The sequence below is a fragment of the Neopelma chrysocephalum genome, unplaced genomic scaffold (genome assembly GCF_003984885.1).
Source record: "Neopelma chrysocephalum unplaced genomic scaffold, ASM398488v2 Primary Assembly neopelma1_42, whole genome shotgun sequence".
NCBI classification, from domain to species: Eukaryota; Metazoa; Chordata; class Aves; order Passeriformes; family Pipridae; genus Neopelma; species Neopelma chrysocephalum.
Genome location: NW_020897700.1, coordinates 4041409 through 4069056, shown reverse-complemented (window position 1 = coordinate 4069056; position 27648 = coordinate 4041409). Strand labels below are relative to the sequence as shown.

Here is a 27648-nt window from a genome sequence, read left to right as displayed (position 1 = left end):
AATGGGTTTTCTCATGCTATCATGTTCACTTACAAACTTGTGACATAAAAAAATATCTCTGGCATTTCGTCAGCTGCACAGATTGGCAAAGCTAAAGAAGGATACATGGGTGAAATGAGGAGCAGGGGACAGCAATTAGCTTCTCTATTTTGACAATATGCCTCTGTTTCAGACCCTCACCAAGTTACAAATATGCACACTCCACATGTTCTTCGCATAGGTGTCCTGAAGAAAACAATTTGAGAAGCCCCCAGACCCTACAATGTCTGTAAAATCAGCATAACCTCACCTGCAAAAAACCAGTTACAGTTAAGTGATCACTTTGCACCAACAAAAATCTAAGTTTTTGCAAGAAAAAAGAAAAATCAGTACAGCTGTTTGTCCTGCCTTTATTTAGTCTTCCTTGACCAGCACTGACATTTGTATGGCTGCACAGGGAGACTTTGCTAAGGACTACACTTTTCCCGGGGGTTGAGTTCAAATGGACTCACAGTGGCCTTCTACTAGAAACCAGTGCTGACACAAGGAGAGCTAAGGGGCAGCCTGGGCAAGTAGATGAGAGAACAGCACCCTTTTAGAACCAATAATTTGGGGAAAATTAAAGTAACCATGAAACCCGTATCAGATGATGATTTAGATGTCTATTTTTTAAAACTAAGTTTGGAGTGCAACTGTGAACAGAACAAATTACAGAGTTGCTAAACAATTGTTTTCTGATCACCCTTGAATCTTGAAATACTAAACTGTTATTAATATTATCTAAGATGAAAGTATATTTTTAGTCATTGTCTACCGTAAAGTTTAGTCATGGATTTACTATACAGTAACAAACATCCACTAAAGTTTGTCTTGGTATTGAATGGAATCTTTGCAAGAATTAAATGAGTAGTCTACACAAATGAAGAGGTATAGCCAACAAAAGCCCGGCTCATTGCTAGAAGGGAAAATAAGTGCTTTATAAGGAAAAATAAGCTAAAGATCAGTCTTCAGATAATGAATATAGAGAAACTCTGCAGAATACTTGGTTTTACAGCCAAGCACCAGTCTTGCAGCACTGTGGTGGGCAAAACTGGGTGGCAAGCAGGTAGATCTTTGAGGTTTGGGGCCTTCAAATAGTTTGACCACAACTTTTCCTGAATTAGTTGTAGGAAGAGACACTAATCTCCCTGTTCAAGGTCTTATTCTTGGAGATATGTATGATTACTGTTCTAATGATTGGGGGGGCTAAGAGGGGGATGGTTGCACTGATTAAGTCCTGCAGTAAAAAGTTTTTCATTCAGTTTTACAAATATTTTTTCTTTATATAGTGAGAGCTGACAAGTAGAGAGATTTCCAGGGGCTCCATGATAATAATTTATAGCTCTGTAATCTCATACACCCAGGATGCTTAAAACCTAAGAATACAAAGCTCTGTATATTCTGATAAGAATGCAGAATATACTTATATATCTGATAAGAATGCAGAATATAATGCTTACCTGAATGTTGTCTTTGCCTAATACTTGACATCTCAGAGAATCAGGCCCAAAGTAACTGTGGGACTCAAGAGATCTCACTTCTACATGCCTTGTTATCTGATCAACAGATATCTGTTGTGCTGTTGAATAGCACAACAAAGGACAAACCAAACCAACCACCCCAAATTATGTCTTATATTGTACCTATCTTGACATGTCACACATAGAGCATTCTATATCACATGGTATCACCTCACCTCTTATAACCTCCATTCTTAATTTAACTATTAATTTTATATGTTTAGGCATTTTAACCATCTAAGACAGTCCTTTCTATTTCTCACCTAGAAGAAGTTAGAGAGTACTTTATGGGTTTTGATTCTCATGTGATGCTGTGATGCTTTCCTTACTGCACAAACAGAGCAGGTCCCTTCTGCAGTAGAGCAGATTAACTGGTGACTCATTTACAGTATGTCTTATACATTTAAAGTAGGTTTCACACTTTTTGTGCCTTAATCCTGCATGTCCTTTCAGACATGGGATTGCTTGGGCTCCATGAAATTCAATATGGTTGGTATATACTATTCTAGACTGTGGTGGGTTTGTAACCCTCCCTGGAAGGGAAACGGAACTAGGATAGGTCACCTGATGTATATTTTACCAATAAGGTATTCCATACCATGTTACGTCAGCTCAGATATAAAGAGACGAGAAGGAAACAACTCCTCCCTTCTCTTCCGCGACAGTTGCGCGGGATAGACGGTTGTTCTTCAGAGGAAGAAAACACCTTTCGAGGGGAAGTAGTCTTTATTGTCAGTTTTCCCTGTGTGTATAGTGCTTATAGTTCTCTTTTTCTTCTTTGTGTAAATATAAAACCACTTTTCTTAGCAGTCTCGGTTTTGCAAGTTTTTTTGCCTTTACCCCCTTCCCTCCTCCTTTTCCCTCTGGGGGGGGTTGGGCGAGTCTCGGTGAACACCAGGCGTTCAGCCAAAGTAAACTAAGACATATATCCTATAGCTTTCCAAGAACTTAAGCTCTTCTCTCCACATTGAATCCCCCACCTCATTCTTTCCACCATCAACTCTGAAGTTCCATATTATATTTCTTGCCTCTTTACAGAGGTGTTCATAATCTAGTCATGCTTCAGGGTACAAGGAAAGAAAATACTCTTTGTTGAATGCACCGTATCTCAGCTTTCCTTGATTCCCTTTGTCTCCTAATGGCCTCCTGTAGACATGAGAGGAATTGGAAAATGTTTGTGTTTGACAGAGAATCCCAGGGAATTTCTCATGTAAACTGCTAACTTGAGCAAAATTACTAAAACCGCAATGATAAAAACAGACTTTTCTCTTTCTACCTAGATATCTAAATAATTTACCAGTTTCTCAGAAGCCATAGGCCCTGGGCAGATTTCAGTAAGTTGCAGGCTATGATAAAATATTCCTACATTTTGTCATTCAATATATAAGAATTCTCAGGCAACTCTTGTTTTTTTAATTATTCTCTCCAGGTAGACTTGTAATACTTGTTTCTACATTTAGAAAATGCCAAATTTAAAACTATCATCAATGAACAAAGACTCTTCATGGTACAAATCAGAGTGTATGCATGCATGTGTGTGTGTTTCTATTACTTGTAAATACACAGAAATATAAATAAACTCACAGAACTGAAAAGAGCAATATAAAACTACAGTAAAAGGCAGAAGCAGCTAAATATTTCTATTTTTACCAAAGAAAGACCCACAGATGAACAATAACTTGAAAGTCTTCAACTTAAATCTCATGTCAAGAATTATGAGGTTAAGTAACCAGCTAAACCTGCTCTTCTTATATGAGGATTTTTTAATGATTTTTGTAGAACAGCACATTTCTTCCATAATGCCTCCTAGCTTTGTACAAACAAAAGAAAAATTAATACAGGAAATTTTCTGTAATGTGGACTTGAAACACTTAGTGGAGAATCTTCACCACCATTATGCCCCACATACTCCCACATATGAATAATTTGCAAACTGATTAACGTATGATTATCAAGGGCATTGTGTTGTGTTTTTTTAATAGGCTGGTTTATCATTTATTGAAGTCACAATCATATTAATGAACAGATATATTCTATAAAAAGACTGAGTTGACAGTGCAACCTGTATTCTTAAAACTCTTCATTTACTAGGGTAACATAACACCATTTAGGACAAGCACTTCTATTTCTCACCTAGAAATTAGAGCGTGCGGTGGTTTTTGACTTTTAATTCTCATGTCTGTCTTAGGCCCGATTCAAAGTTCATTGCAATCATGGAGAGAGTTTCATTAATTTCAGGATGCTGCTCAGTACTACTCTTACACTATCTTCAGGTATTGTGGGGCAGAGTGTCAGTAATAGACTTCATAAACATACTAGGCATTTCCTGCATTCTCTGTTTTCGTTGGTAAACTGGAGCAAAAACTAGGTGTTACATTTATTCATCTTCCACCATTCCCTTTGCACTGTCTTCAGTGCAGTGTAAAACAGAAAGTTTGCTTTCCATTTGGAAACAATTCCTTGCTTCCAGGTTTGAAATACACTAAATAATCTCTTCAGGGAATAGTTCTTTTCTCATAAGGACAATCAAGGATGTGAGCAGGTTGCCCACAGAAGTGCATTCTCTGTTCTTTGGTGTTTCCATAACCTGACAGAATGAAGCCCCACAGAGCTTGGTCTGATCTCACAGCTGCCCCTCCTTCAACAGAAGGTTGATTTAGAGACCTCTAAAGTTCTATCGAAGCAAATAATCTATGATAATCTATGATAATGACAATATTTTGTTCTATCCATCTACTTATTCTTTGTCTCTTTCAAACCTTAAGACTGGCAAATTGTGAAAAAAGTGAGGCAAGGGCATCACAGGTGGAGAGAATGGTTTAAGCAGTGTCCTAGATGCCACTCTGGTTCTCACTATTATATCATTTGTGTCCTCTTTAAAAATCATACTACAAGAAGTGTTAAAAACTCTCACAGTATCACAGAATGGCCGAGGCTGCAAGACACTACTTAAAATTGTCTAGTCCAAGCAGAGTTAGAACAGGTTGTCTGGGACTGTGTCCCATCAGATTCTTAACATCTGTATGATGGAGACTCCAAAACCTCTATGGGCACCCTATTCCACTGCTCAGCCACCCTAGCAGTACAGGTTTTTTTCCTCAGGTCTAAATGGGATTTCTTGTATCTTGGTTTGTTCCCAATGCCTCTTGTCCTGTCTCTGCGTACCACTAAGAATTATCTGGGTCTATCTTCTAATTCACTCATCAGATAGATGCCTTCCCAGTCTTCTCTTCACCAAGCTAAACAGTTCCACCTTTCTCAGCCAGTCCTCATATGAAAGATGCTCCAGACGTTAATCATCTTCACTGACTTGCATCAGTATGTCAACATCTCTCATGTACTGGGGAGTCCAAGGCTGGACCCAGCACTGAATCCAGATGTGTCTCACCAGGACTGAAGAGAGGGGAAGGATCCCCCTTGTCCTGCTGACAATGTTCTTCCAAGTGCAGCCCAGATACTCTTGAACTTTTTTAACATGAGATAATTCATTTGATTTCGATAGATATTGAGGATACTGTAAGTGACCATTGGCATAAATTCTCTCTTGCTTTACTCTGAATAAATAAAAAAGGCTGAAAATTGCTTAAACAAAATCACAAAGATCAGAATGTATCTGCTGAAGGGCAAACCCTCCTTCTGATTTTACTGCAAAGCTAAACCAAAACATCTCCTTTTCCACCAATCTATAAAGTAGACATATAAGTACACAAACAGATTCACCTTTTGGTGTATTTGTAAAACACATGCCAACAGGCAAATCAAAGCTAAATTTCATAATGTCACTGATGCTGATTTAATTTCTGATTATTAAAATAGTCTATATATTTGGCAAATTTTCATAGTCATAATCCTGACATGATGTGAAGTCATGAATGATTACTGGAAGTTGGATGTGAGACTGGCTATGGTAATCAAGCGTAACTCCAAAGACAGAGAGCTGGATTTCATACATCATCTATACCTTATGAAATTGTACTGTAAGTGTAATTATCTTCTGTATTGGACAAAATGTACCATTTTGGGTTGTTTAATTATACATTTGGTTTTCCTTCTGTTTGCTTTTGAACTAGTGCCACCAATTATTTGCATTACCATTGCAGAAGAATTAGTATAATGCTAATGCAATAATGGCAATCTGAGAAGTCTATATTTTCCATTAATAACTACCCACTCTAACCCTAACCCTGACCCTAACACTGGACCCCCTTCCTCCTCCCACCTCTAGCTAATATGACATTAGCTAGAAAGTGATGCTGATTGACTCTGTCTAATACAGAGCTGTTCTGTTTCAAGAGCAACCACTTCAGGAGAAACTACTAGCTGCCATCCCTGCTGAGTTAAAAACAGCTGTGTAACAATGGTTCCTCAGATTGTTTTGCCCCAACGTTTTTGAGTGATTTTCCATTTCATCAATAGTGAATCCCTAAATTTCATGAAAACAGTATCTCTGCTAGACAGTTTACTCGGCTGACATGAAACATGGAAAACTAGAATCAAAACCGCATGAACTAAAATACTGAATAGTCTAGGAGTTGAGTATGTGTTTAGGCAAAAAGCAGCTGTAGAAAGGAAGTTACTACAGAGGAATGATTTTGTTTGGATTAAATTAGCTTTGAACATGAAAGATGGCAACTTTCTGCGGTAGAAATTGTGTTAAGTTCCAGAGACCGTATCTGTGAACAGCATATGAGTTTGAAAGATCTTGCGTAAAGTTAGGGAGAAACTGCACCTCAATTCTGGTTGTGAAATACTCCCATCACTGTAACTTTGCCTCGGAAGACTTCACTTTTGCAAAAATAACTTACTTGTATGTTTAACAGGAGTTAAAAAGCACATGTAAATCGGTGCTATTGAATACTTTATGTTTGGAATAACCAAGTAGGTGATCTAAAGTTCTTATAAGGAAAATGAGAAGAAAAGCTTCTTTCTCAAAAGCATGCATGAATGTGTAGGGTGAATAGCTGCATGTATATGAGCATGTCTCCTCGTCTGTGATATGTACACCAGTGTATGCTTATATGATTTGTTCTATTTTCAGTCTGTTCTAAACATTAGTTCAAAATATGATTTATAATAGTAATCTTATTTTGATTTTTCTGGTGTCTAGGCCTTGTGTCTTATGTCAAAAAAAAATGTAGTGCTTTAGCTTTGTCATTGTGTTTTAATGTTCTCTGCTTGCAATCCCTCCAATAAAATGAAGAATAAGACTCTAATCATAGAATCATAGACTGGTTTGGGTTGGAAGGCACCTTAAAGATCCTCTAGTTCAACTCCCTGCCATGCACAGGGATATGGTATATGGTAATGTGGTACTATAGAGTGTAAAATTTAGAGAAAGATAAAATTCTTAGGTATTTTTCAAAGTTTGTGAACTGTACAGTGCAATGTAGAAGGATGAAAATTACACCTAATTTGCACATCTGCTAATAAGAATCATCAGACTAATTCCAAAACAGTGTATTTTTGATTGTTCTTTCTTTCTCTGAGTGAAAACCTTCACAGCATAAAATCAGTGATATATAATACCTTTCTATTTTTCATAAAAAGGGTATTCTTTAGCAAGGAAAGACAAGAATGAGTAATTTAGTGTCATATGAAATATATAGCATTAATATAAGATTTTAAGTCAGTCCAGCTGGCTGAAGTTCAAGAATACCAGGTGAAGCTCAGCCAGCTCTTTCCATAAATGATCCCTTTCTTTTGTCAGTACTCCAGCTTGCCTTGTCAATTGTGTAAATGTCTTGACTCTCAAAACCAAGCTTTCCTTTTCAAAGAAATTATGAACATCTTGACACAAAAGTGTCAGGGAGGAGCAAGGCTGGTGGTGCCCTGATGGCCCTAGCAGGGGGATGCTTGGAGTGGGGCATTCTCTCCTCTCCTTAACCACAGGGCATTGGCACTGGTGGGGATCTGCTCTACCCAGCTGAAAGAGGGAAAAGGGGCTGCAGTAGGGAGTGTGTGTGTGATGTAAAACTATGGCTACGAGTGAAAGGGAAAAACACACTCAGAGAAATACAGGGTTTAAGAGAGCAAGGGAGTGAAATGCATCCACTTCAATTGTTTTCCCATGCCCTGATAAGACAGGTGTATTAAATCCAAACTTAAGTAGTGTCTTACTCCTTGACTAATTTGTTTTGTTTGAGTTGGCCAAAGTCATTGTGACATACTGATAATATGGTAAAAAACTCTTTTTATGTAAGTGACCTTACATGAAAAGGAGGGGGTTAATTACTTTCTAAAAATAGTCTGATTAATGTTGCCTTTGTACAGCATTGTTTATCCATCAAATTTTCAAAATAAAAATTATAACATTATGTGCACTGGACATTATATTCAGAAATTGCCAGGTGTGGTCATACATGTTGCACAAGGCAAGTTGGCAGCAAAAAGACACAAAAGCACTTGAAGACATGGGAGTAACTAGGGGAAAAACATTGTGTTATTCTTGTCAATAATGATATAAGCTCCAAAATTACAAAAGGGCTGAAAAAAAGTAGCAGACGTTCTCAAAAATGTTTTCATTCTTTTAGCATTGTTTTCTGATGATAGGAACAGGACTTGTAGACTGTTTTTCTTGTAAAAACATTTGGGGTTTTAGTACTTAATTTAGGAGTAATTCAAGCATCCTTCATTCTAGGAACTGTTATAATGCTTTCTGTTCTAAATATATGAATATATTCAAATTTAACCAGCTTTTTTATCACACCACTGAGGATACAAATTAAAAGAAATATTGTTTTTTCCAGTTCATGACCTAAAGTATCTCCTCTTTGTGTGGAGACATGTTAAAAATAAAATCTCCAGAAAAATAAGATCTCCACTTTGACCTACTGATTATGTTTGTGATGCATTCCTGAATTGTCCAATGCAAATACCTTAAGGCAGAAATTATGGTTCCAAGGGCAGTCTTTGACCAGGCATCTTCTAATACCCAAGTTTTGACTTCAAAAAGGTAAAGGTAGGATTTCTGTATAATCCTATAAATGTAATTTATATTTTTGGATTCTAACTTGGAAGGTGAGAAGCTATCAGTGGGGAATAATGCGAAAGACTGCAAGCAAAGAAAATAGTGTGTTTTCAAAAAAACCCAAATGAATTGCTACTACCTTGCTGGCTTTAGATCATATCACACTTCAGTAACAAAATCTCAGAATATACACAAAAGGGAGATAGAAAAAGATAAATAGGTTATAAAGCTCTTGGAAATTTATTAGATAATATCAAGGCTAAAACTGTATAAAAATAAAATAATCTTATAATAATATTGGTTCCATGTGTTGTGATGAATTTGCAACTCAAGATTAATCTTTTTTTATTTGGTAAATTGTGTTAAATTTTTTGATATAACTCAAGATTAATCTTTTTTTATTTGTATGTGTTAAATTTTTTATATATTGCTTAGGCTTTCATGTATACACACTGATAGTGCCCTGGCAAAACAGAAGGTGATTATTGCCTTGTTCAGTACATTTTAAAAATAGAAACCATAGTTAAAATGTTAATTTTTTCATGTTGATGTGAACAGCAATCAGAACCACACAGTTAAGATTTCTAAACGGAATAGCTAAATTTCATAGTGATAATATTATTGTTTCACAGAAAGCAGTGTTTGCCTACAAAGCCAGCACATTTTGTCAAGTCTGAGTATCACTTTGAGCAATATTTTGCCATGTCTTCATTTCAGCAGATTCTTCTCCAACATTCTCAATGTGCTACATGCAGAGCAAGTTTATACTATATTGGCAGGATGAATCAAACAATTTGCTTGGGGAAAATTCCTGATTTATTTTTTTCTTCATGTAAAATGCCTCTTATCTTTCTAGTCTGATAAGAAGAAAAACAAAAACCAACCACAAAACAAGCAAACTAAAAACCCCCACCCAGCCATCACCTCTTCTTTTTTTGTGGTGTGGCAGTGAACTTCTGTTTTTTAAGTCAAGTGTAAATTTCAGTTTGATTAGCCTTTACAGTGCTGTATTTCCAAGTAAAACCAGTCAAAATAAAAACAGAGTTAGGGGACTAGCAGTCTAGTTTTGGTAGCAGCACTGGCACCCTCTGGATGTGTAAACCCATTGCAGTCTTGCTCACCGTGGCAACATGGCCCCATGCCTCAAAGAAAGTCATGTCTACTTGGTTAGCAGACACTTAGTTGCTTCATTGGGCTTTCTGTACCTATGCAAATTAGATTAAATAAATATTCTGACATTTGCAAACTTCAGATATCAATTTAACATCAATTAAAATGAAGATCCTTGGAGTTGCAATGAATCATTTGGGACATTGTGTTTTCAGTTTGAAAGAAAGTGAAACTTAATCCATTTCATTGATTTCCAAGTTATTTTGAGGTAATATTCTTTCAGGATCATTCTAAACTGAGTTCAAGTTCATCAGGAGGTCTTGCAAATTCATCAGCTTTTTCAGCAACCCAATGCAAAATAGCAAGTTGTAATAAAAAATTAAATACACAGTTTTCCTGAGTTTGATCTTTGTGTTGTAAGTTGTTCATTCCTCTGTTATGGACTGACAGATTTGTATTTCTGCCTTTCTAAGATTTAGTTAGCTAATTTTTCACCTATGTCTTCACATAAAGAGCATGTGGTTTATATGACTGTCTTATCTTTACATATCCTTTAATTCTAGCAGGAATCATTTGATTCATGTTTTGCAATGTCATTGAAGCAGTCTATAATAACCCTGCTAATAGAATCCTAACTAGAGAAGTCTCTGCACAGCCAATTTAGAGACTAACAAAAAAAGGTTGATTTGGACACTTACATTGCCTACTTCTTGGGCACTATGATGTAATTATAAAGTATTTGCTTCCATTTTTTTAGAAGGATTTATAAAAATATTATTTCAAGTGAGTTAATGGAACTTCCTATTTTCTTACTTATTATTGTGAAAATCCATAGAGGAACCAGTAGGGCTTTTTCATATTTCTGAATTTTGAGGCAGGCTAGTTGGCTAACTTTTGTGTTAACTCTCTATATAAAAGGGAAATAGAGGGAGGAACTCCTTAAGAGCATTATTTAGTCTATCTAACTGAAAATCTTGCTTTGAGTTATTCTTTTGAAGATCTTTGTCGCCGTTTTCTACAGGATATAAGGAAATTAGCAGCAATAAGCTTGTTGTTTGAAGCTGTGATGTGAATACCCCTCATCCTTCTCTCTTTCCTTTCAGAGGATCTAAGATACTGTGTTTGCTATTATGCTAGCATATCTTATATCAATCAAGAATTTCCAACCAAGACAGAAATGTCTGCTACAAATTGACAAAACATAGTTACACTAATGAGTTCCACAAAGGAACGTAGTTGTGGTTATCTTCAGCTGGAGAAATGGTTTCTTTGAAGTTCCTTCTCTCCCATTTTCATCATATACCAACCTTCTTCAATTGTATTTGTACAGTCAAATTAACTAACTTGAGGTTAATATTTTGAGAAATGTTTAGAATCAGTAGCTGTTTTAAAAGTATGTGTATCAAGGGGATGATAATGATGCATTTGTGCTAAAAAATTGTTCTTTTTTTAAAATTTACTTGCCATAATTGATGGATATTAAACATTAACATAAAATGTTTTCCCAGTTGTAAGTCAATACTCAGTAAACTGGTCACACAAAACAGTATTTTACAAAAAAACCCAAATATTCTGCTTATTATTCAGTGTGCTTTCCTGCCAAATCAAGAAATAGAGCTTTTATAATTTAAGCTTATTTTTTTCAAGTATTGCCATTTCAGATTTATTAATTGTATGTTCCATAGGAAACAGATTTATCAATTGTATTGTTCAATTCTGTTCCATAGGAAATAGCAGAAGATCGGGATCGTTCACGACTGGATTCAATGGTGCTGCTAATTATGAAACTGGACCAGCTTGACCAGGATATTGAAAATGCTCTCAGTGCGAGCTCTTCCCCATCTAGCACCCCAACATATAAACGAAGGCATATACCTGTAAGCCAGTTTGCTCAATTTCCTTATTATTCTGAGTAGAATCCTTTTTTACTTTACTTTTTTTCTTTCAGTCTTCACATTTATCAACTCCTTGGTTTCAGAACCCAAGCTCCTTTTGTAAACAATTTGACTTGTATTTTTTTTTGCATGTATATACATTTTGAAGGCAGTAATATTGGTATCCGTTCTTTTCTTTTGGCGTCATTTCATAAATGAGAGCTTCAGAACTCCCAGATGAAACAAAGGGAGATCAACAAGATTCAGAAAATGTCTGGCTCTCTCATTATCACTTTCTGCAAGTGCAGAGTCAGCACAGAGTCAGGATCATACCAGTCTCAGAACATATGAGTGGGTATCAATTGACATTAAATAGAACTGAAAGTAAGTCTGAGCTCCAGGTCTTGTTTTTCTACTAGTGGGAAACACACTTAGAAAATTCTCTGTCATTCAAAGAAAGATTCTGGTCAGAAACATGCACTTTAATTATTTAAATGTCTTTCTTCTTTTTTATTTACTTAAATGGACAATTCTTTGCTGAGAGTAGTCTGAAAGGAGATGGGACAGCTCACAAGCATGACTGATGCATTCTCTTTTTTTCTGTAAAATGTTTACACACATAACTATGAAGAACATGAAACAGTTGACCCAAGGTGTTCTCCTGCAGGCTTCCTGTTAATTTCATCCACATGTGCTGCAACTGCTTTTCAGTTCAAGAAACCTGAGAAATACTGCCCCAAGATCTCTAACATTCAGGTCATTTGTTTTTGTTAGTGATATTTTCTTTAAAATAATGAGGAGTTTTTCCTATTAAAGACAGACTTTGTTATTGCTAAGTGAATGGTCTGTAGGTGAAAAAAAGCAGTTTTCAAGTTTCAGTGGGTTTGATCAGGTGAAGATTTTATAATATATCATTTTTAAAGGACATCACATAATTTCGCTTTTAACAGTTACACGTTCCCCATGGATATCAATGTTCTCACAGTGTCTCCTTGAGCACTGATGACACAGAAAAGCTGACATACACTGTTAACATCTGTTCTCTGTATCTCACCAATCTCTGCCAGCATTTTAGCTAATTTCTTACAGCAATAAAGTGAGTTGAGGCAATCTGTATAAATAAGCCTGCATGATAATCAGAGCAAAGCAGCCATTCAGAAAGACAACTTGCATCAAACATGGCATATATGCTATCTATATACACTAATTTTCTAGAGGTTTGTTGAGCCTTTGCTTATTATGTATCAGAGGATCAAAAGATCTGGTTTTCAGGGCGTTTATGTATTGAGTTCAGGCTCGTATTGATTTTATAGTAACAAAGCATTTGAATGTGATGTAAAAACATGGGTGACAGGGCAGGGAGACAATTCTGTACTGTGGCAGCATAGTTCTGCTAAGCAGAAAATTCTAAGAGCAGCTGTAGCCAAACTGACTGCTACAGAGGCCTTTCTATGACACTTCTGCATTTCCCAATGCTTCACATTGCAGAGGACTAACTGGCAGGAAATACCTGACTCAAATACATGGTCCTGCCTAGAATGCAGCATTGTCTCTAACTTCTAACCATTTTCAGAAAATCACACACTTGTGTACATGGTGTAGAGACACCTGTCTAATTGGCAGCTTTAGTTTGGCAGACCACAGACTTAACTGGAATTAATAAATCAAAGGGTGCTGTATCTTTTCAGTTCAGGAGCAGAACTCCTGAGATGTCTCTGCCTCATATTTCACCTATTCTAGGAAACTGGCATTAGGAAACTGGGGCTTTGTCTGCACAGAGTTGTCTGGAGTTAGTAGTTCAGGGGTTTTTTTGTGTACTCTGTAGCTGTATTCAAGCAGGCTGCTCCTCAGCTAACAATCCTGACAGTATATGGCTGGTTCTACACACAGCCAGGTCTTTGCCATACATGTGTTGCAATATATCTGCAAGCAGTATAATCCCCTGCTCTCACTCTATGCAGTAAATAAAGCATGCACTGTATTTTTACTTCCTCAACAATAAAACATACCATATATCTTCTTTTTATTCCCAAAAAGAGGAATGTAATCAGTGTCATTAAAAGTAAGGGCATTTTAATCAAAAATAGCATTTGGCTGATAAGTGTCTGCTATTTCCAAAAAACTAGGGAGCTGTACCTCTGAATTGTATAAACTGCTGCATGGTGATGTCATTTCAGCTGTGTAATGGCTCACAGATGTTCACTAGCTTGCAGTGCTGCGGAGACAGAAGGTGGGAGAACCCAGGAAATACTGAACATCAGAGGAAAATGTCAAACTTCTGCAGCCCCAAACTGATTTTTCTTACCTTGAATTCTAACATTTATGGGAATTATAGCTTTGATGTTAGCAGTGATTTATAATTTCAGAACAGCAGCTAGTACAAATCACCACATTGAAAAGGACAGCAAATGAATGTGTAGGTAATGGAAATGAGTAAGGGGAATTATTCTTACACAGAGAATTAAGCATATGTATTTAAGTGAGCTTGCCTAAATGTTTCCATTATTTAGCAGAAGTAGATTTTTATTTCATGTTCACATTTACTAAAGAGATTTGCAATACTTTTTTTACAGGATGTTGAATCTGGTTCTGAAAGTGGAGTGGATGTTGCTTCAGTAAATCAGTCACAAACAAACTTATCTCCTAACATTCAGGCTCCTGACCTAGCATCTCCATCTTCGGTAGCCAGCTCTGGAGCTATACCAAAGGCTGGGGTGAGTACAAAGGTTATATTTTTTTAACTTCTCTCATGATTACATCTTGGAAGTGAAATTAAGAAATATTATACTATTCATTACTTGGATGATACAGCAGAATGTGTGTGACGCTAAGAAAAAAAGGACTAATAATGCAGGTTGTCTCAAAGTGACATTTGAGTGGCAAACAATCCTAGAGGTTTCACATTTAAAAACCCACTATTAACAGCTGATGATTGTAATAAGCTGAGTTTTTACATGAGAAAATAAATTACAGGAGCTATTTCATTTAGGAAGGTGAGTTTGTTGGAAGTGGTATTGCTTGGAACGTTTCCTAAATCTCATGGAGGATGCAGCCAGAGAAAAAGATGGTTGACTTACGTGGCTTGATTTATGATGTCTGAACTCAGTCACCCTAGTCCTCTTGGAAGGTTAAACTGTTGTGTTCTGCAAGCAGAGCTATTACCCTACTGAAGGAAGAATGTCATTCTAAGGCAAAATTTGGCAAGTGTTTTCAGATGCTTATGATCAGGGGGAAGACTCTGAGCAAGCAGATCCTTTTCTGCAGGTCCCAGTGGTGAGGAAGGGCTGGCCTGAGAGCTCAGATATGGCAAGGAACCTCCTTCTAGACCCCTTCCTAGATACATATATCTATGTATCTATGAGGAGCATGGTCCTTTCTTTTGCCTTTGTCCATCTTTTGAAGAATCTTTCTTCATAATGCTTCGACCTTCAGCATATGCCAAAAAGCTTGGATGTCGTAGAAACTCCTGGCGTACTGTCTGTTCCCTCTTGCAGTTGCCATTTCTACTGCCTCAAGAAGCACAGAAATCTAGACTCTTCTAAGCTTTGCCTACACTGAAAAGTCTTAGCACAACTCCTGCTCCATCTGTTCACAAATTCAAATACTTCTGGTAACCAGACCAGCAGAAATTCTGGGATAAAACATTAAAATAAAAAGTCTGGTTAGCATAAATATATATGTTTAGAACAAGTCTATAAAAAGTAAAATAGAGGCCAACTGTCATTTACTGCACTGCAATAATAGCAAGTTAACTAATGCCTTTGATTGAGGCAGTAACAAAAGTTCTAATAAACATTTACATTTAGGATTGTTCACTTGTACAAAAATAAATTCCCTTGTAATTTATCATTGGTGCATAACTATAGCAAACAGAGAGCTCTGCATTCTGTCACTGCATACAATGGAGCACAAATTCTCAAATAAGTACATATGTTATGCCAGAAGGTGATATACCATTTTACCAGATCCTGAGAAGCACACAGACACTTTTTAAGGAGTTAAACATCCCTTTTAAATTTAGGTTTCTCTACTAACATTCAGGGAACTCTTAGCACCTGGCTTTGCAGAAGTGTGAGTCACTTCCTTTCAGTTAGATGTTATGTGTTAATTCACCTTCAGTAAGCATTTATTTGAGTTTTGCTCTGATGAACATATCTGCAACTGTTGTTTTATTATTTAATTTTATAAACTTTTTATAAGTGAAGTTAAATTTTCTCCAAACTCAACTATCTCCTGAAGTTTTGCAGGCTGCAACTCCCCATGATCTACATGGAGATTGGGGGATAGGCTCTTTTAAGTAAGTATGTTCAGACAAAGGTCATATTTTCATTTTTATAGTATGTTGGATAAGTACAAAAAAGTGGATAATTTTTGCTGGAGTGTAGTTCTCCTACAAATTGGGGAAAACAAGATCCTCTCAGATATTCTTTTTACTCGTTTTGCCTTTGGGCTTTCAGATTGTTTTGATTGTGCACCCTTCCGATCCACAAACTGAGCACAAACACAGTACTCTGTGTGCTGTGGCTTCCACTGTTCAAAACTTCATGTGCCTCCCTACCTGCAGTGAAACTTTATTTGAAAGCATAAGTTTTCTTGCAATATGCTAGTAGAAAATAAGCTTTCATTCTTCCCCTGTGTATTTTTGCCTGTGTTGTTCATCTGGTCTGCATGGCCAGATAGACTGCCGCTAGTTGCTTGGTTGCAAACGTATATTACTAGAAAAGAATTTCACATGTTCTTCCTGTCATGTTTAGCATTGGGATCTACTCAAGATGAATTTTTCAAAATGGTATATTGAATGGCATGTCCTTGAAACACTGTCCAGGGGTCTCTCTGTACAGATGATTTCTATGTAGCGATCTCCTCTGAAAATCCTAAAAGCATGGTATTCTATCTGTAAGACAGGCTGTCCTCATAATTTTTGGGGGTTTGGGGAGATTTTTTTGTTTTGATTTTGGTTTTCTTTATCTGGCTTTTTTTTTGTTCTTTGCTTGGTTGGGTTTTTTCTTTGTTTGTTTGTTTTGTCAGACTAGCTGATATAGCAGTAAATCTATTCTGCACTGAAAACTCAACAAGGTACTTTTAAATGGTAATGGACTGTTTCAAAGATTTTACTCCCTTTTTGGAGTTTACAACTGCAGATCTTCAAGGATTCCAGATGCTTAGTCTCCAAGGACAACTTCTTTTGTTGCGTTTATTAATAGTATGTAAACAGGAGTGCAAAGGCAATTAGTTATATTATGGAATGATATGTGGTATTTTTAAACAAACTATAGCAAACTGCTGAACGCATCAAAATCAGATTGTAAAGATAAAACACAACATCATGGGCAGACGTGGGGAGTGGGAATAATAAGGCAGGGCAGGGGGACACAGGTTCAGATCTAGTCCTCCAACTGGAGATGATTCAGTCATTGGTTTATGGAAAGCAGGAGATTTTAAATTTTCATGGGCAGATTTTATGAAATGTGAAAAAAGAACTGTATTTAAAAATTCAGCATCAATTATAATTTTCTTTGTAATTATAATAATAGATATTATTTTAAATAAAATTTAGTGTATTTGTGTGTATTTTTAAGCACAAGTTATTTACATTTCATGAAAATTCATGTATGGATAGTCAAATCCATTCTTGTCCGTGTAAATGCCTGTGTACAGTACATATCCATATATATAACCATACACATGCATGCACACACACACACAGAACTTCTTACTGAATACGGGCGTGACAAAGAACAGGATTCTCCCTGGAGCATTATAGAAAGGCTTTTCTATGATTCTGCGGGGTGCAACATGAAAGTCTTTGATATGCCAATGTACCTGGTATTCTTGGGATTATGAGAAGCGTACAACTGAATAGCCTTCACCCTAAATTTAGGATGTCACTTTTATATTTCATGGTCAGGGTAAAACAGCATCATATAATCAATAGAGTGCTTTATCCACAAACTGTACATGTTTGGCAAGGTGCACATATGGACAACCCTTGTGAAATAAGGATTCACATGACTGAACAGGCACTTTTCCCATGTCATTTAGGGTGGGATAATAAGAAATGGTTTTGGCACCCTTATATTGCTTATGTTTGCAGAGTAAAAAATGTTCGTGCTTCTATCATTAACACATCTCTGTGTTCTGGGGTTTTATTAATCAGTCTCCCAAATAGACAAAGATTTTAGTATATTAAGACTTTTTTATACAGTCTATTTTTTTTACCTTCCTCTATACAAAAAAATTGGCAAAAGGACAATAGCAACTAAGGCCTTAAAGTTGTAGCCAAATTTTTGTTCTTGAACATCTGCTCTGCAAAGCCTATTTATTTTCTGTTCAGGTGAAAGAAAAAAAAAGCCATGATTATTTTCTACTGCTTTTCTTGGCAGTCTTGTCCCTCCTGCTTCAACAGTGTCCAATTTAGCCCTAATCACATTGTGCAAAGGTAATCAAGCATCTATTATCACCAAAATAGCTGGTACCTAGGAGAAGATTGTTTTTCAGATTAGCTATAATGACTCATTTAAGATACGTTCAATTCTCAAGGTGGTTTAAGAACCAGTTATGCCTGAAAGTATAAAATTACCTAGTTTGGCTGAGCACTAGAATGGGCTTTAGGCATGGCTACTGGTATCAGTAAAGCCTTGGATGAGCTCAGGAGTCCACTTTCACAAATCTTGTTACTGTATATGGGAACAATTGTGTTATCTTAATGACAGATTTGTGAACTTTTCATTTGCATGTACTAAAATAATTTAGCCCTTCACATATGCTTTTGATTCATATTATACTTTAAAATCTGATCTTTTTAAAGAAAGCCAAATCATTTTGTGAAGAATGATTTTGAGACTTGTAGATTAAGAAGCAGAATTCAAGTTTCTTGCTACTTTACTACACTGCTTTTTAATTAGGAAAGAAGCTAAAATTTATGAGAAGTACAAGGAAATCTTTATTTCAGAATTAAATATTCATAAAGAAGAATTATCAGAATTATTTCAAGGGTTTGAACTGTTTACATTTTCTACTGCATTATCCTCTGTAGTAAATTGAAACAACTATGAAGTATGCAAACACATGCAGACTATGTCAGTGAATTTGTCCTGACAAATTTTTCACAATGGGTCAGCAATTTGAAAGGTTTGGTGATTTGATTTGAAAGATTTTGATGACCGAATAATACTTTTATGTTAAATTTTACTTTTTTATCTAAGTCCTCATATCACTTTTCTAAATTTTGCTGCTATTATAGTGTTCCTCGAATTCTTATTTTACTCATTCAGGCAAAACTGGAAGTTATTCTAGTAAGCATCAGGGAGAAAGACTCTTACTATTAATTCAAATATTGTTCCTTTAAAACTGATAATTTTTATGAGCAGAAGATGAGAAAAGACTTCTCTAGGCCTGACCAAGTAGTATTGTCTTTCATATCTATGTTTAAAAGAAAGTATTTTAGAAAACATGGCAAGACAATTAATCATGAAAGTAACTTTTCACACAATCACATTAATCAATTCTATTAACCTGTTATTTCACCCTACAGAAAGCAAATTACCATGAAGTTACATTTTCCAAGAAAACAGCAGGATTATACCATATTTGTTATATGAACTTCTTAAAAATTTTCTTTGACTCTGGCTTGTTCCCCAAAGGAATCAGTATTTTGTTTTAAGTACATCTTCCTATGTTAACCCCAAGTGTATTTATTTTTTCTCAAGTGAAATGGCAGAGCTTTTTGTTCTGTGGAATCTTTTAAGCACCATAAATCTTAAAGGTGAGCCCTTTTTTTTTTTTTTTTTGCCATGAGAGTAATCCACTCCTACAATTTGAACCAAAACCACTGAATCCAGTCATGACGCCTATGACAGTGCTGCTTTGGTCAGGAAGAGTCTCTCTCTCTCACTTTTTCTATCCCTCAGTATTGAATCCTGAGTTACCAACATAAATTCACAGTGCAATGAAAGGTTTGCAATTTTATACAGCTACAGCATGACCCAGGAAATGCATGTATTGGGCTCCCCATTTTTGGTTTCAGGTTCGATCTCAACAAAATATTTTCAATCTAAATAAATATTCAGCTTGTGAAGTGCTAAGCATGTAGACTTCCGAGTTTTTCCAATCTGTCAAGTTGTTTGTTTACATTTCTGTCTCTTCTTGTTTGTAGCAGCCATGCTTATACACAGGTTTTTCCTCATGTTTTCTTCTTTCTGCAGAGTTGCTGATGCTGTCTTCAACCCTATATCGTTCTGATTGTGTACAATAACCAATTTTTATAAACTGAAGCAAAAGTTTATGACTTCAGCAGTAACATCGCTAATTGTGCTGTTACTAATGTTAAGTACATTTTTTTCACTGTATGCTGCCACCTGGTGTCTAGCTCTTTTAAATGATATGCGCTGGGCAGGGGACATCAGGCACTTACACAAGATTTTGATCTTATTCAGATGTATTCTGAATATTCATTAGATATAAGACACTAAAAGCTGACATTTTTCTGTGATAATGAAGTTTTAAAGGAAATTGTAGTGGATGGGGATACTTTCAGAAATGCTAAAAAATTTTCGCTTAGTCTTAATAAGATTTGATTTTGTAATAATGGAGGATAAATTCAGCTCTTAATTAACAGGAGATGCTTGGAAGATTTTAGATGACTACCTTAAAATGCAAGTTTCACATTAGGAATTTTATATTCGCACATGCAATAATTTATTTGTACATTAAGTGTATTAAGTGCTGGTATTCATAAAAGTCATATCCCATTTCCAGCCAGCTACATAATTACTGACACAACATAATGTCACAACTGCATGTGTGCTACTGTAAGAGGCATGTGGGTTTGAGACCATTGAGTCTGGTATACTGGGAGGAAAAATACCCTACAATGCACACCCTTCCTGACAGACAGTGTCTCTTTGTTTTGCAAAATTCACAGTGGTTTTCATTTTTTTCATTTTATTCAAGCCTCTTGTGTTTGAGAATAGGGAACATCTTCTCTGTAAGAAAAATTAATAATGAGCTAATAATGATACCTGAAGTTGCCAATATTCAAGTAGTTCAATACAAAAATGTAACCAAGGTTCTGTTTATACTTAAAGGTATCATGCTTAAATGATAGTCCAATGTGTTAGTAAAATGTGTTAATCAAATGTATTATGGTTATGTCTGCCTATAATGAAACAGACTAAGAGGTCAAAATTGCTCAAGATGACCTCAGATTTGTGAACACATCTTGCATCTTTTCTGCATGAACAAAAAGAAAAACAAACAAACAAAAAACTTCAAAAACCAAAACAAACAAAACAAAACAAACAAACAAAAAACCAAAACCTGAAGGAACTATAATTTCTGTTAAATTTACTGTTGTAGGGAACCTAGAAATTGAATTTCGGGCTCTCTATCATCCTGTTTACATTTGGGCCTGGACAAGACAGTTGCCAAACCCATGGTTTGCACTACCATTTAAATTAGTCTTACTGACACCTGGAATCAAATCTGTTATGTTCTTGCACATGAACATTGTGTTTATTAAAAATACTATATCTATATTTGAGAAATGGAAACTGAAATCTGTGACGGGAGGAATTTTATTGTGTTGCTCTCAGGACCAATATCCTTTTAGGTATCCTAAATTTAAATCAGGGCCAGGCTTCACGAATGAAGATCTGGGGAGGGCTCTACCCACATTTGTTACAAGCGCGTTGGTGGCTAAAAAGGCCAATATGAGATAGGCATGTCTGGTTGCAAAAGGCACAGCAGAAAGACTCCTTAGGTGGTATATTCTGCAAGGCACGATTCTTTCTGCATTGTCTTTTCTCCTCAAGAGTGGTCCTACGTGCTTTCTCAAAAGCATCAGCAGCATTAAAGATAGTGTGTCTCCAGACCTCCCAATTGGAGGCCAGAGTAGACCAGTTACGTTGATCAATATGGCCAAGGCTGAGATGTTGTTTCAGGGAGTCCTTGTATCTCCTCTTTGGGGCTCCTCTAATGCGGCAGCCGGTGGCAAGTTCACCATGAAGCAAGATCTTAGGGAGGCGGTGGTCCTTCATCCTGGAGACATGCCCTGCCCAACGCAGCTGTGTTCTCAGCAACATGGCCTCAATACTTGTGACTGCTGCTTGTTCAAGAACAGATGTATTGGTCACATAATCTGACCAGTGAATGTTTAGGCTTGTACGGAGGCAGCGTTGATGGAAGCGTTCTAGGAGTTGCAGGTGGTGGCAGTAGATGATCCATGATTTGGATCCATATAAGAGAGTAGACAGCACTATGGCTCTGTAAACACTGATCTTGGTACTTTTCTTCAAGTGTTTATTATGCCACACTCTTTTATAAAGCCTTCCGAAGGCACTATATGCCTTTGCTAACCTGTTGTCTATTTCTCCGTCAATCTTACCATCCAAGGAGATGAGGCTACCTAGGTAATTAAACTGCTGGACTGATTTGAGCTCTGATTCGCCAATGGTGATATGGGGATGATGGAAGACTTCCTGAGGTGCAGGTTGATAGAGAACTTCTGTCTTCTTTAAGCTGACTTCCAGTCCAAAAAGCTCGGCAGCGTCTGCAAAGCAGGATGTTAAACGCTGCAGAGCTACTTCTGTGTGAGCGACAAGGGCGGCGTCATCAGCATAGAGCAGCTCCCGGACAAGATAATTTAAGGTCTTAGTGTGGGCCTTCAGTCGCCTTAGGTTGAATAGGCTTCCATCAGTACAATATCGAATGTAGATACCGTCCTGATCATCGAGGTCTGCCGTGGCCCTTTGGAGCATCATGCTGAAATTGACTGTGAATAGGGTAGGAGCGAGAACGCAGCCTTGTTTCACACCATTCTTTATTAGAAAGGGTTCAGAAAGTGCATCGCCATATCTGACTTGGCCAAGCTGATTCTCATGATGAGAAAAATGATGATCATTTTAAGGAACTTGGGGGGACAACCTAAACATTCCAAGATCTGCCAGGGACCTTTCCTGCTCACAGTATCGAAAGCCTTGGTGAGGCCAACAAAGGTTACATAGAGACCTTTGTTCTGTTCCCTGCACTTCTCTTGCAGTTGTCTGAGAACAAATACCATGTCTGTGGTACTCCTGTTGGCTCTGAAACCACATTGGCTTTCAGGTAGAATTGCTTCTGCTATAGCGGGTATTAGTCTGTTCAAAAGTATTCTTGCCAGGAGTTTGCCAACAATGGAGAGCACAGTAATACCATGGTAATTTGAACAGTCTGATTTAATTCCTTTCTTCTTATACAAAGTGATGATGACTGCATCTCGAAGGTCTCATGGTAGTTTGCCTAGTTCCCAACAGTGCACCACAAACTCGTGAAATTTAGCATGGAGTGCTTGGCCCCCATGTTTCCAGACTTCGGGTGGAATTCCATCAACCCCACCTGCCTTGCCAATTTTCACCTGCTGTGTGGCCTTAAGGGTTTCTCCTAAAGTGGCGGCAATATCCTATTCACTCTTCACCGATAGTTGTGTGATGGACAGTCCTAAATTTAAATACTCAAGGCTTAATAACAGGAAATTGTCAGTATTGTTGTTAAATGATCACAAGCAGATGCAGAGAGAGAGAGCTTTCCAAGTTCTCTAAGAACAAATCATCTGAACATCAGTCATGTGAATCATCTAAAGTTACACAATTTCAAACTTCAGCCTCACTTTAGTTTATTTCTTTGAACCTCATTGTGCATTCAGTTAAATCCATTTTCTCATAGAAGTAAATGTGTTTATGTCAACAAGACTGCAGAATTAATGCTTTGTGCCTCAGTTAAAAGGTTTAGTGATCAGAATGAATTACTATAAGGGCACGGAATGTTCCTCCCAGTGCCATGTGCTTGCTATTGCTAAAGCTAGAATCATAGAATGGTTAGGGTTGGAAGGGACCTTAAAGATCATCTAGTTCCAACCTCCCTGCCATGGCCAGGGACACTTTCCACAAGACCAGTGGCTAACAAATACACACGGAATACCAAATACGAAAAACATAAAGAAAAATCATAAGTAATCTTTCCCAAACATTGTGAAACTTCCATTATGCCTATTATGACTATGTTCAAAGAATTGATTCATATGCCATTGATTAATAAATAATGGTTTAGACAGGATTTTACGAAAAATTTCTTCACCAAAAGGGCTGTCAAGCATTGGAATAGGCTGCCCAGGGACATGACTGAGTCACCATCCCTGGAGATATTTGTGTAGATGTGGCAATTAGGGACATGGTTTAGTGATGGACTTGGCAGTACTGGCTTAATGGTTTGACTCAATGGTCTTAGAGGCCTTTTCCAACCCAAATGACTCTATGATTCTATTGTAGACACTCACAACAGGGTAGGCCAAGTTTGCATTTGGGTTCATGATGTAAATGAGAGTCATAGTTTGAAACAACTGTGTGATGCACAGAAGAATTGCTAGTGCCCCATGTTATAAAAGTCAAGAGAAACCATTCTATATGTTAATTGTTTGACTGTCTCAATGTACCACTGAGGTAATATTGTGACTTCAGTCCTGCCAAGTACCCTCGTCTAAAAACCATGTCAAGCGTCTGCATAAAAATGATGATAGGATGAATTTCAGCAAAGAGGATCTCTGGAACACAAGACTATCATAAGAACTGGAATGTGAAATACAAGAATTCAAGCTCATACTCTACTGTGAATCTGGGAGAAATAAAAATACATTTTCTATTTAGCTTATGAATAGAGGTGTTCTGGAAAAACACATACATAATAAAGAATTAATTACGTAGAACATTTCTTTTGGGTTTCAGAACTCTTTCTAAACTAACGACTGTGATAGCAAAGAACACCATCTCACCAATTTATGATTCTCCCTCTGATTTACTGCTATGCATCCCAGGATTATCTAGGGAATAGCTGAAGCTTGTTCTAGGAACAAGCTAGAAATTAGTATAAACTTTTAGGAAAAATTATGAAGTTTAAATATTACTTTTAGGTGAATTTACTGCTATTTTTAATGATAAATATACCTTTTGGTGTCAAATAAATACATAATATTACTTAAGTATTGCAAAAAACACTTGTTACCATAGTTCCTTATTCCGAATAGCATAGTTTAGTCCTTGCTATTTGAAAACTGATATTAATGAAGATGTATGCAACATATTACTGACTGGGGTTTGACTGATTTATAGAATATCTAACAAAAAGATTGCCATGCATAAATAAATCAGTTTTTATTAGTTGGTTGTCTGTTTTTTGGTTGACATTTAGAAATTACACATTTTAACTTTGATAACCAAATGCTTTGACTGAGGAAAAAAATTGTCAGCGAAAATTTCTAAGTCATGTATTAACTTAGAAGTAGTTCCCAAATGAATGTTTATATTGGAAAAGGAAAGAAATATGCAGACATCAATTTGCAAGTACGAAAAAAAGTTGTTTTATCTACTGTGCATGGATAAAATAACCTCTTTAGTTATTTGCACTCCTTGCAAGCAAATAGATGCTTCTCATGATACTTACTACCAGATAAGTCTCCTGGCAGCCTTGTCTCCTTTCAGTTGTTTGTGGATATTCATATACTGTCTCATTTATTGGAATCTTCCAAATGAAAATTGTAAGTAAATGACTTCTTCTAAAAGCTATTTGTAACCATTAGGTTAAAGGGTTAGCTTAAATATTATGGTGATGGAAACAGTAGGTGGACATTGATATTCCCTTTGTTCAAGATGAAGAACCTAAAGAACCTTCAAAACATAGCAAATAGCAAATTTCAGATGGGCTTGCTGATAATACTATCTTGAATACTCTGTTTTATCAGATGTAGGCTGATTTTGCAGACTAGTGGTGTCGAGGACAGGGGTTTAGCCTACTATATTAGATATTAACTTGGGAAGGAAGAAAGTGAAATTGCACTGTGTGTAAACTTAGGTGTATTTACACTTAAAAAAAAAAATTTGGAGCTTATTAAAAATGTTCTTCATAAGGAAATCTTTTCCTCATGTGAAATCAATAGGAGAAGGCTCCGTTTCTCTAGCCATGGTAGGTCTTATAGAATGTCAGGATATCAGCAATTTTTTTAATTTGAACAACGCTGATATGTAGCTGGTCAAGTCTGAATTTTGAGAGTTTGCTGGGATTTGCTTTCCATAGCAATATGTTCTGAATGTCAGACACTATGTGAATTGTTCCCGTTTGTTCTCCAATTTTGTTACCTGATAAGTTTAGTTTAAATCTGTCTTCTGTACTCTTCTGTATGGATTGAGTTGAATCCTTACCAAGTTTCTCCATTCTTTCTTGAAGTTACTTAAATATGTTTAACTGTATGTCAGTATGAAATTTTAACTCTTTTTCAGCACCTGCCAAGAAAAGCCTATCTGACATTTATATCATTGTGTTTGTTTTTTATATCATTGTGTTTGGGTTTTTTTAAAATACTTTGCAAAATTTCCCTGTCAGTATGTAACCTACATAGTGCATTTCTGCATTGAAAAACTCCGATTCTGAGCTCAACTATGAGATTCTTGTTGCATGCATGTGCAAAGATGGGGAAAATTGTTAAATCCTTGTTAGTTAGAAGCCTGTGGAAAATTGCTGCTAAATATCTAAACTCATTCTTATGTCAATGGCTTTAAGAAATTTCTTTCCTTCAAGAAAAACAAAGTCCATTAAGCACTGAGAAGTTTTATTAACAGATTTTTTGGTGTTTAAATTGCTGCAAACCAGAGGTGTATACATCTGAGTGGAATTGCATTAGCTTTGATATCAGTGATCACTGCAGGAGATGGTGATAGGTATAGGTGAGGTACACAGGAAGTAATCACTACTTCTTAAAAATAAGGGACAATATTTTTTAAAGGTTAAATCTGTGAAACTTCCTGATATTTTGGAAGGTAAAAGTAAATCGATCTCAAAATGTGCTTAGACATTTTTCTGGGATAAAGTTTATAACCCATCAAAACAGCAGATGGAAACTTCTGCACATTATCATCACAGTCTTACTGTCAGTCATTCAACAAAATCCTGATGGAGGAGTTGCATTTGACTCAAGAATCACAGCTTGTCATTGGGATTTCCATGTTTTTATATACATCTTCTAATCTACTACAGGTCTGGGGAGAGGAAAATGGTCTAGATTGATCCAATACAACCATAGACATGCTCAGGACCATTGACAGCTGGACATGGAAGCCCTTATATGGGCTATTTCTCTTGCATGTAAACTGTTTCTCTTGCATAGAGTTTTATCTCGGTATAACTCGTCCTACTGACACCTGCCTTCTCTGTTTCATGTCTGATAGAGCCTTTCGTAGCAATTAATAAATGCCAAACATTACTGGGAAATTCTGATTAAAAGAAGGGATCTGAAATTTCCTGTTAAAAATGTACTGAGATATATTGCATCAGTTATTACATCTGTGCATCTCACTATTTTTAGAGTTCTGTCTCTCTGAAAGGAAATACTTGGAAGATATGTTGGAGCATAAATTTCACCACATGCAGAATACTAGCATAAGGACTTTTAATGTATTTACTTGTAATTGCTTAAAACAGTGTTGAAGATCATCTTACTGTGTTTAAATGAGCAGAAAATGTCCTGTGTGAAAACACCACAGAAATAGAAATATTTGTACATTTGTGACTCTTTCCATCCTGTTCAGTAATAACTCAAGATACCTTCAGAATCATTAGAAAGGGAATTTCAGAAAGGTACTTGCTGAACAGTATGAAGGAATGGAAAGGAAGAGAGGTGCTTGGAGACTTGCTGTAGAAAGCTAGGTTGCAGATTTTATGGAAACTGGGGATAAGGGGCCTTAAAGATATGAAAAAAACTTGAACTTTTTGCCAGCAGACCAATAGGTGACAAAAGGCTGCAACTTTGCTCAGTCCAGCAGTGTTGCACAAGAGTTTCAGCTAGGACAAACTGTTGTTTGTGAGATTTTATGAGTGCTTATTACATCTCCCTAGGAATTAGATCACTGGGAGAGAAGCAGTCAAATCAAATAGCTGATATTGAAAATCATCTTGTGACTGAGACCCACTGAACACTTTTCTTACCCCTCAGCAATTCAGGAGAATGGAAAGATCAGAGTGTTTTGAAGATGGAAAAAATAGTGTTATTTGAGTTCATTTGTCCAACTGTCCCATTCAGTACTGTCATAAAAAACAGATGAGATGCACAATGATTGCAGGTACAGTAATCATATTTGAG

The 27648-nt window shown here is 36.5% G+C and overlaps 1 protein-coding gene across 4 annotated transcripts in view; it reads left to right on the top strand.

Moving 5' to 3' along the window:
* DLC1 (DLC1 Rho GTPase activating protein) overlaps window positions 1-27648 on the top strand; it is a 264648-nt gene that overhangs the window by 81228 nt on the left and 155772 nt on the right. For all 4 annotated transcript variants that reach the window (XM_027676455.1, XM_027676453.1, XM_027676452.1 and 1 more), the window contains exons 3-4: window positions 11343-11492; window positions 14063-14203. In XM_027676455.1, coding sequence (XP_027532256.1) covers window positions 11343-11492; window positions 14063-14203 — 291 coding nt within the window. The remainder of the gene's footprint in view (window positions 1-11342; window positions 11493-14062; window positions 14204-27648) is intronic.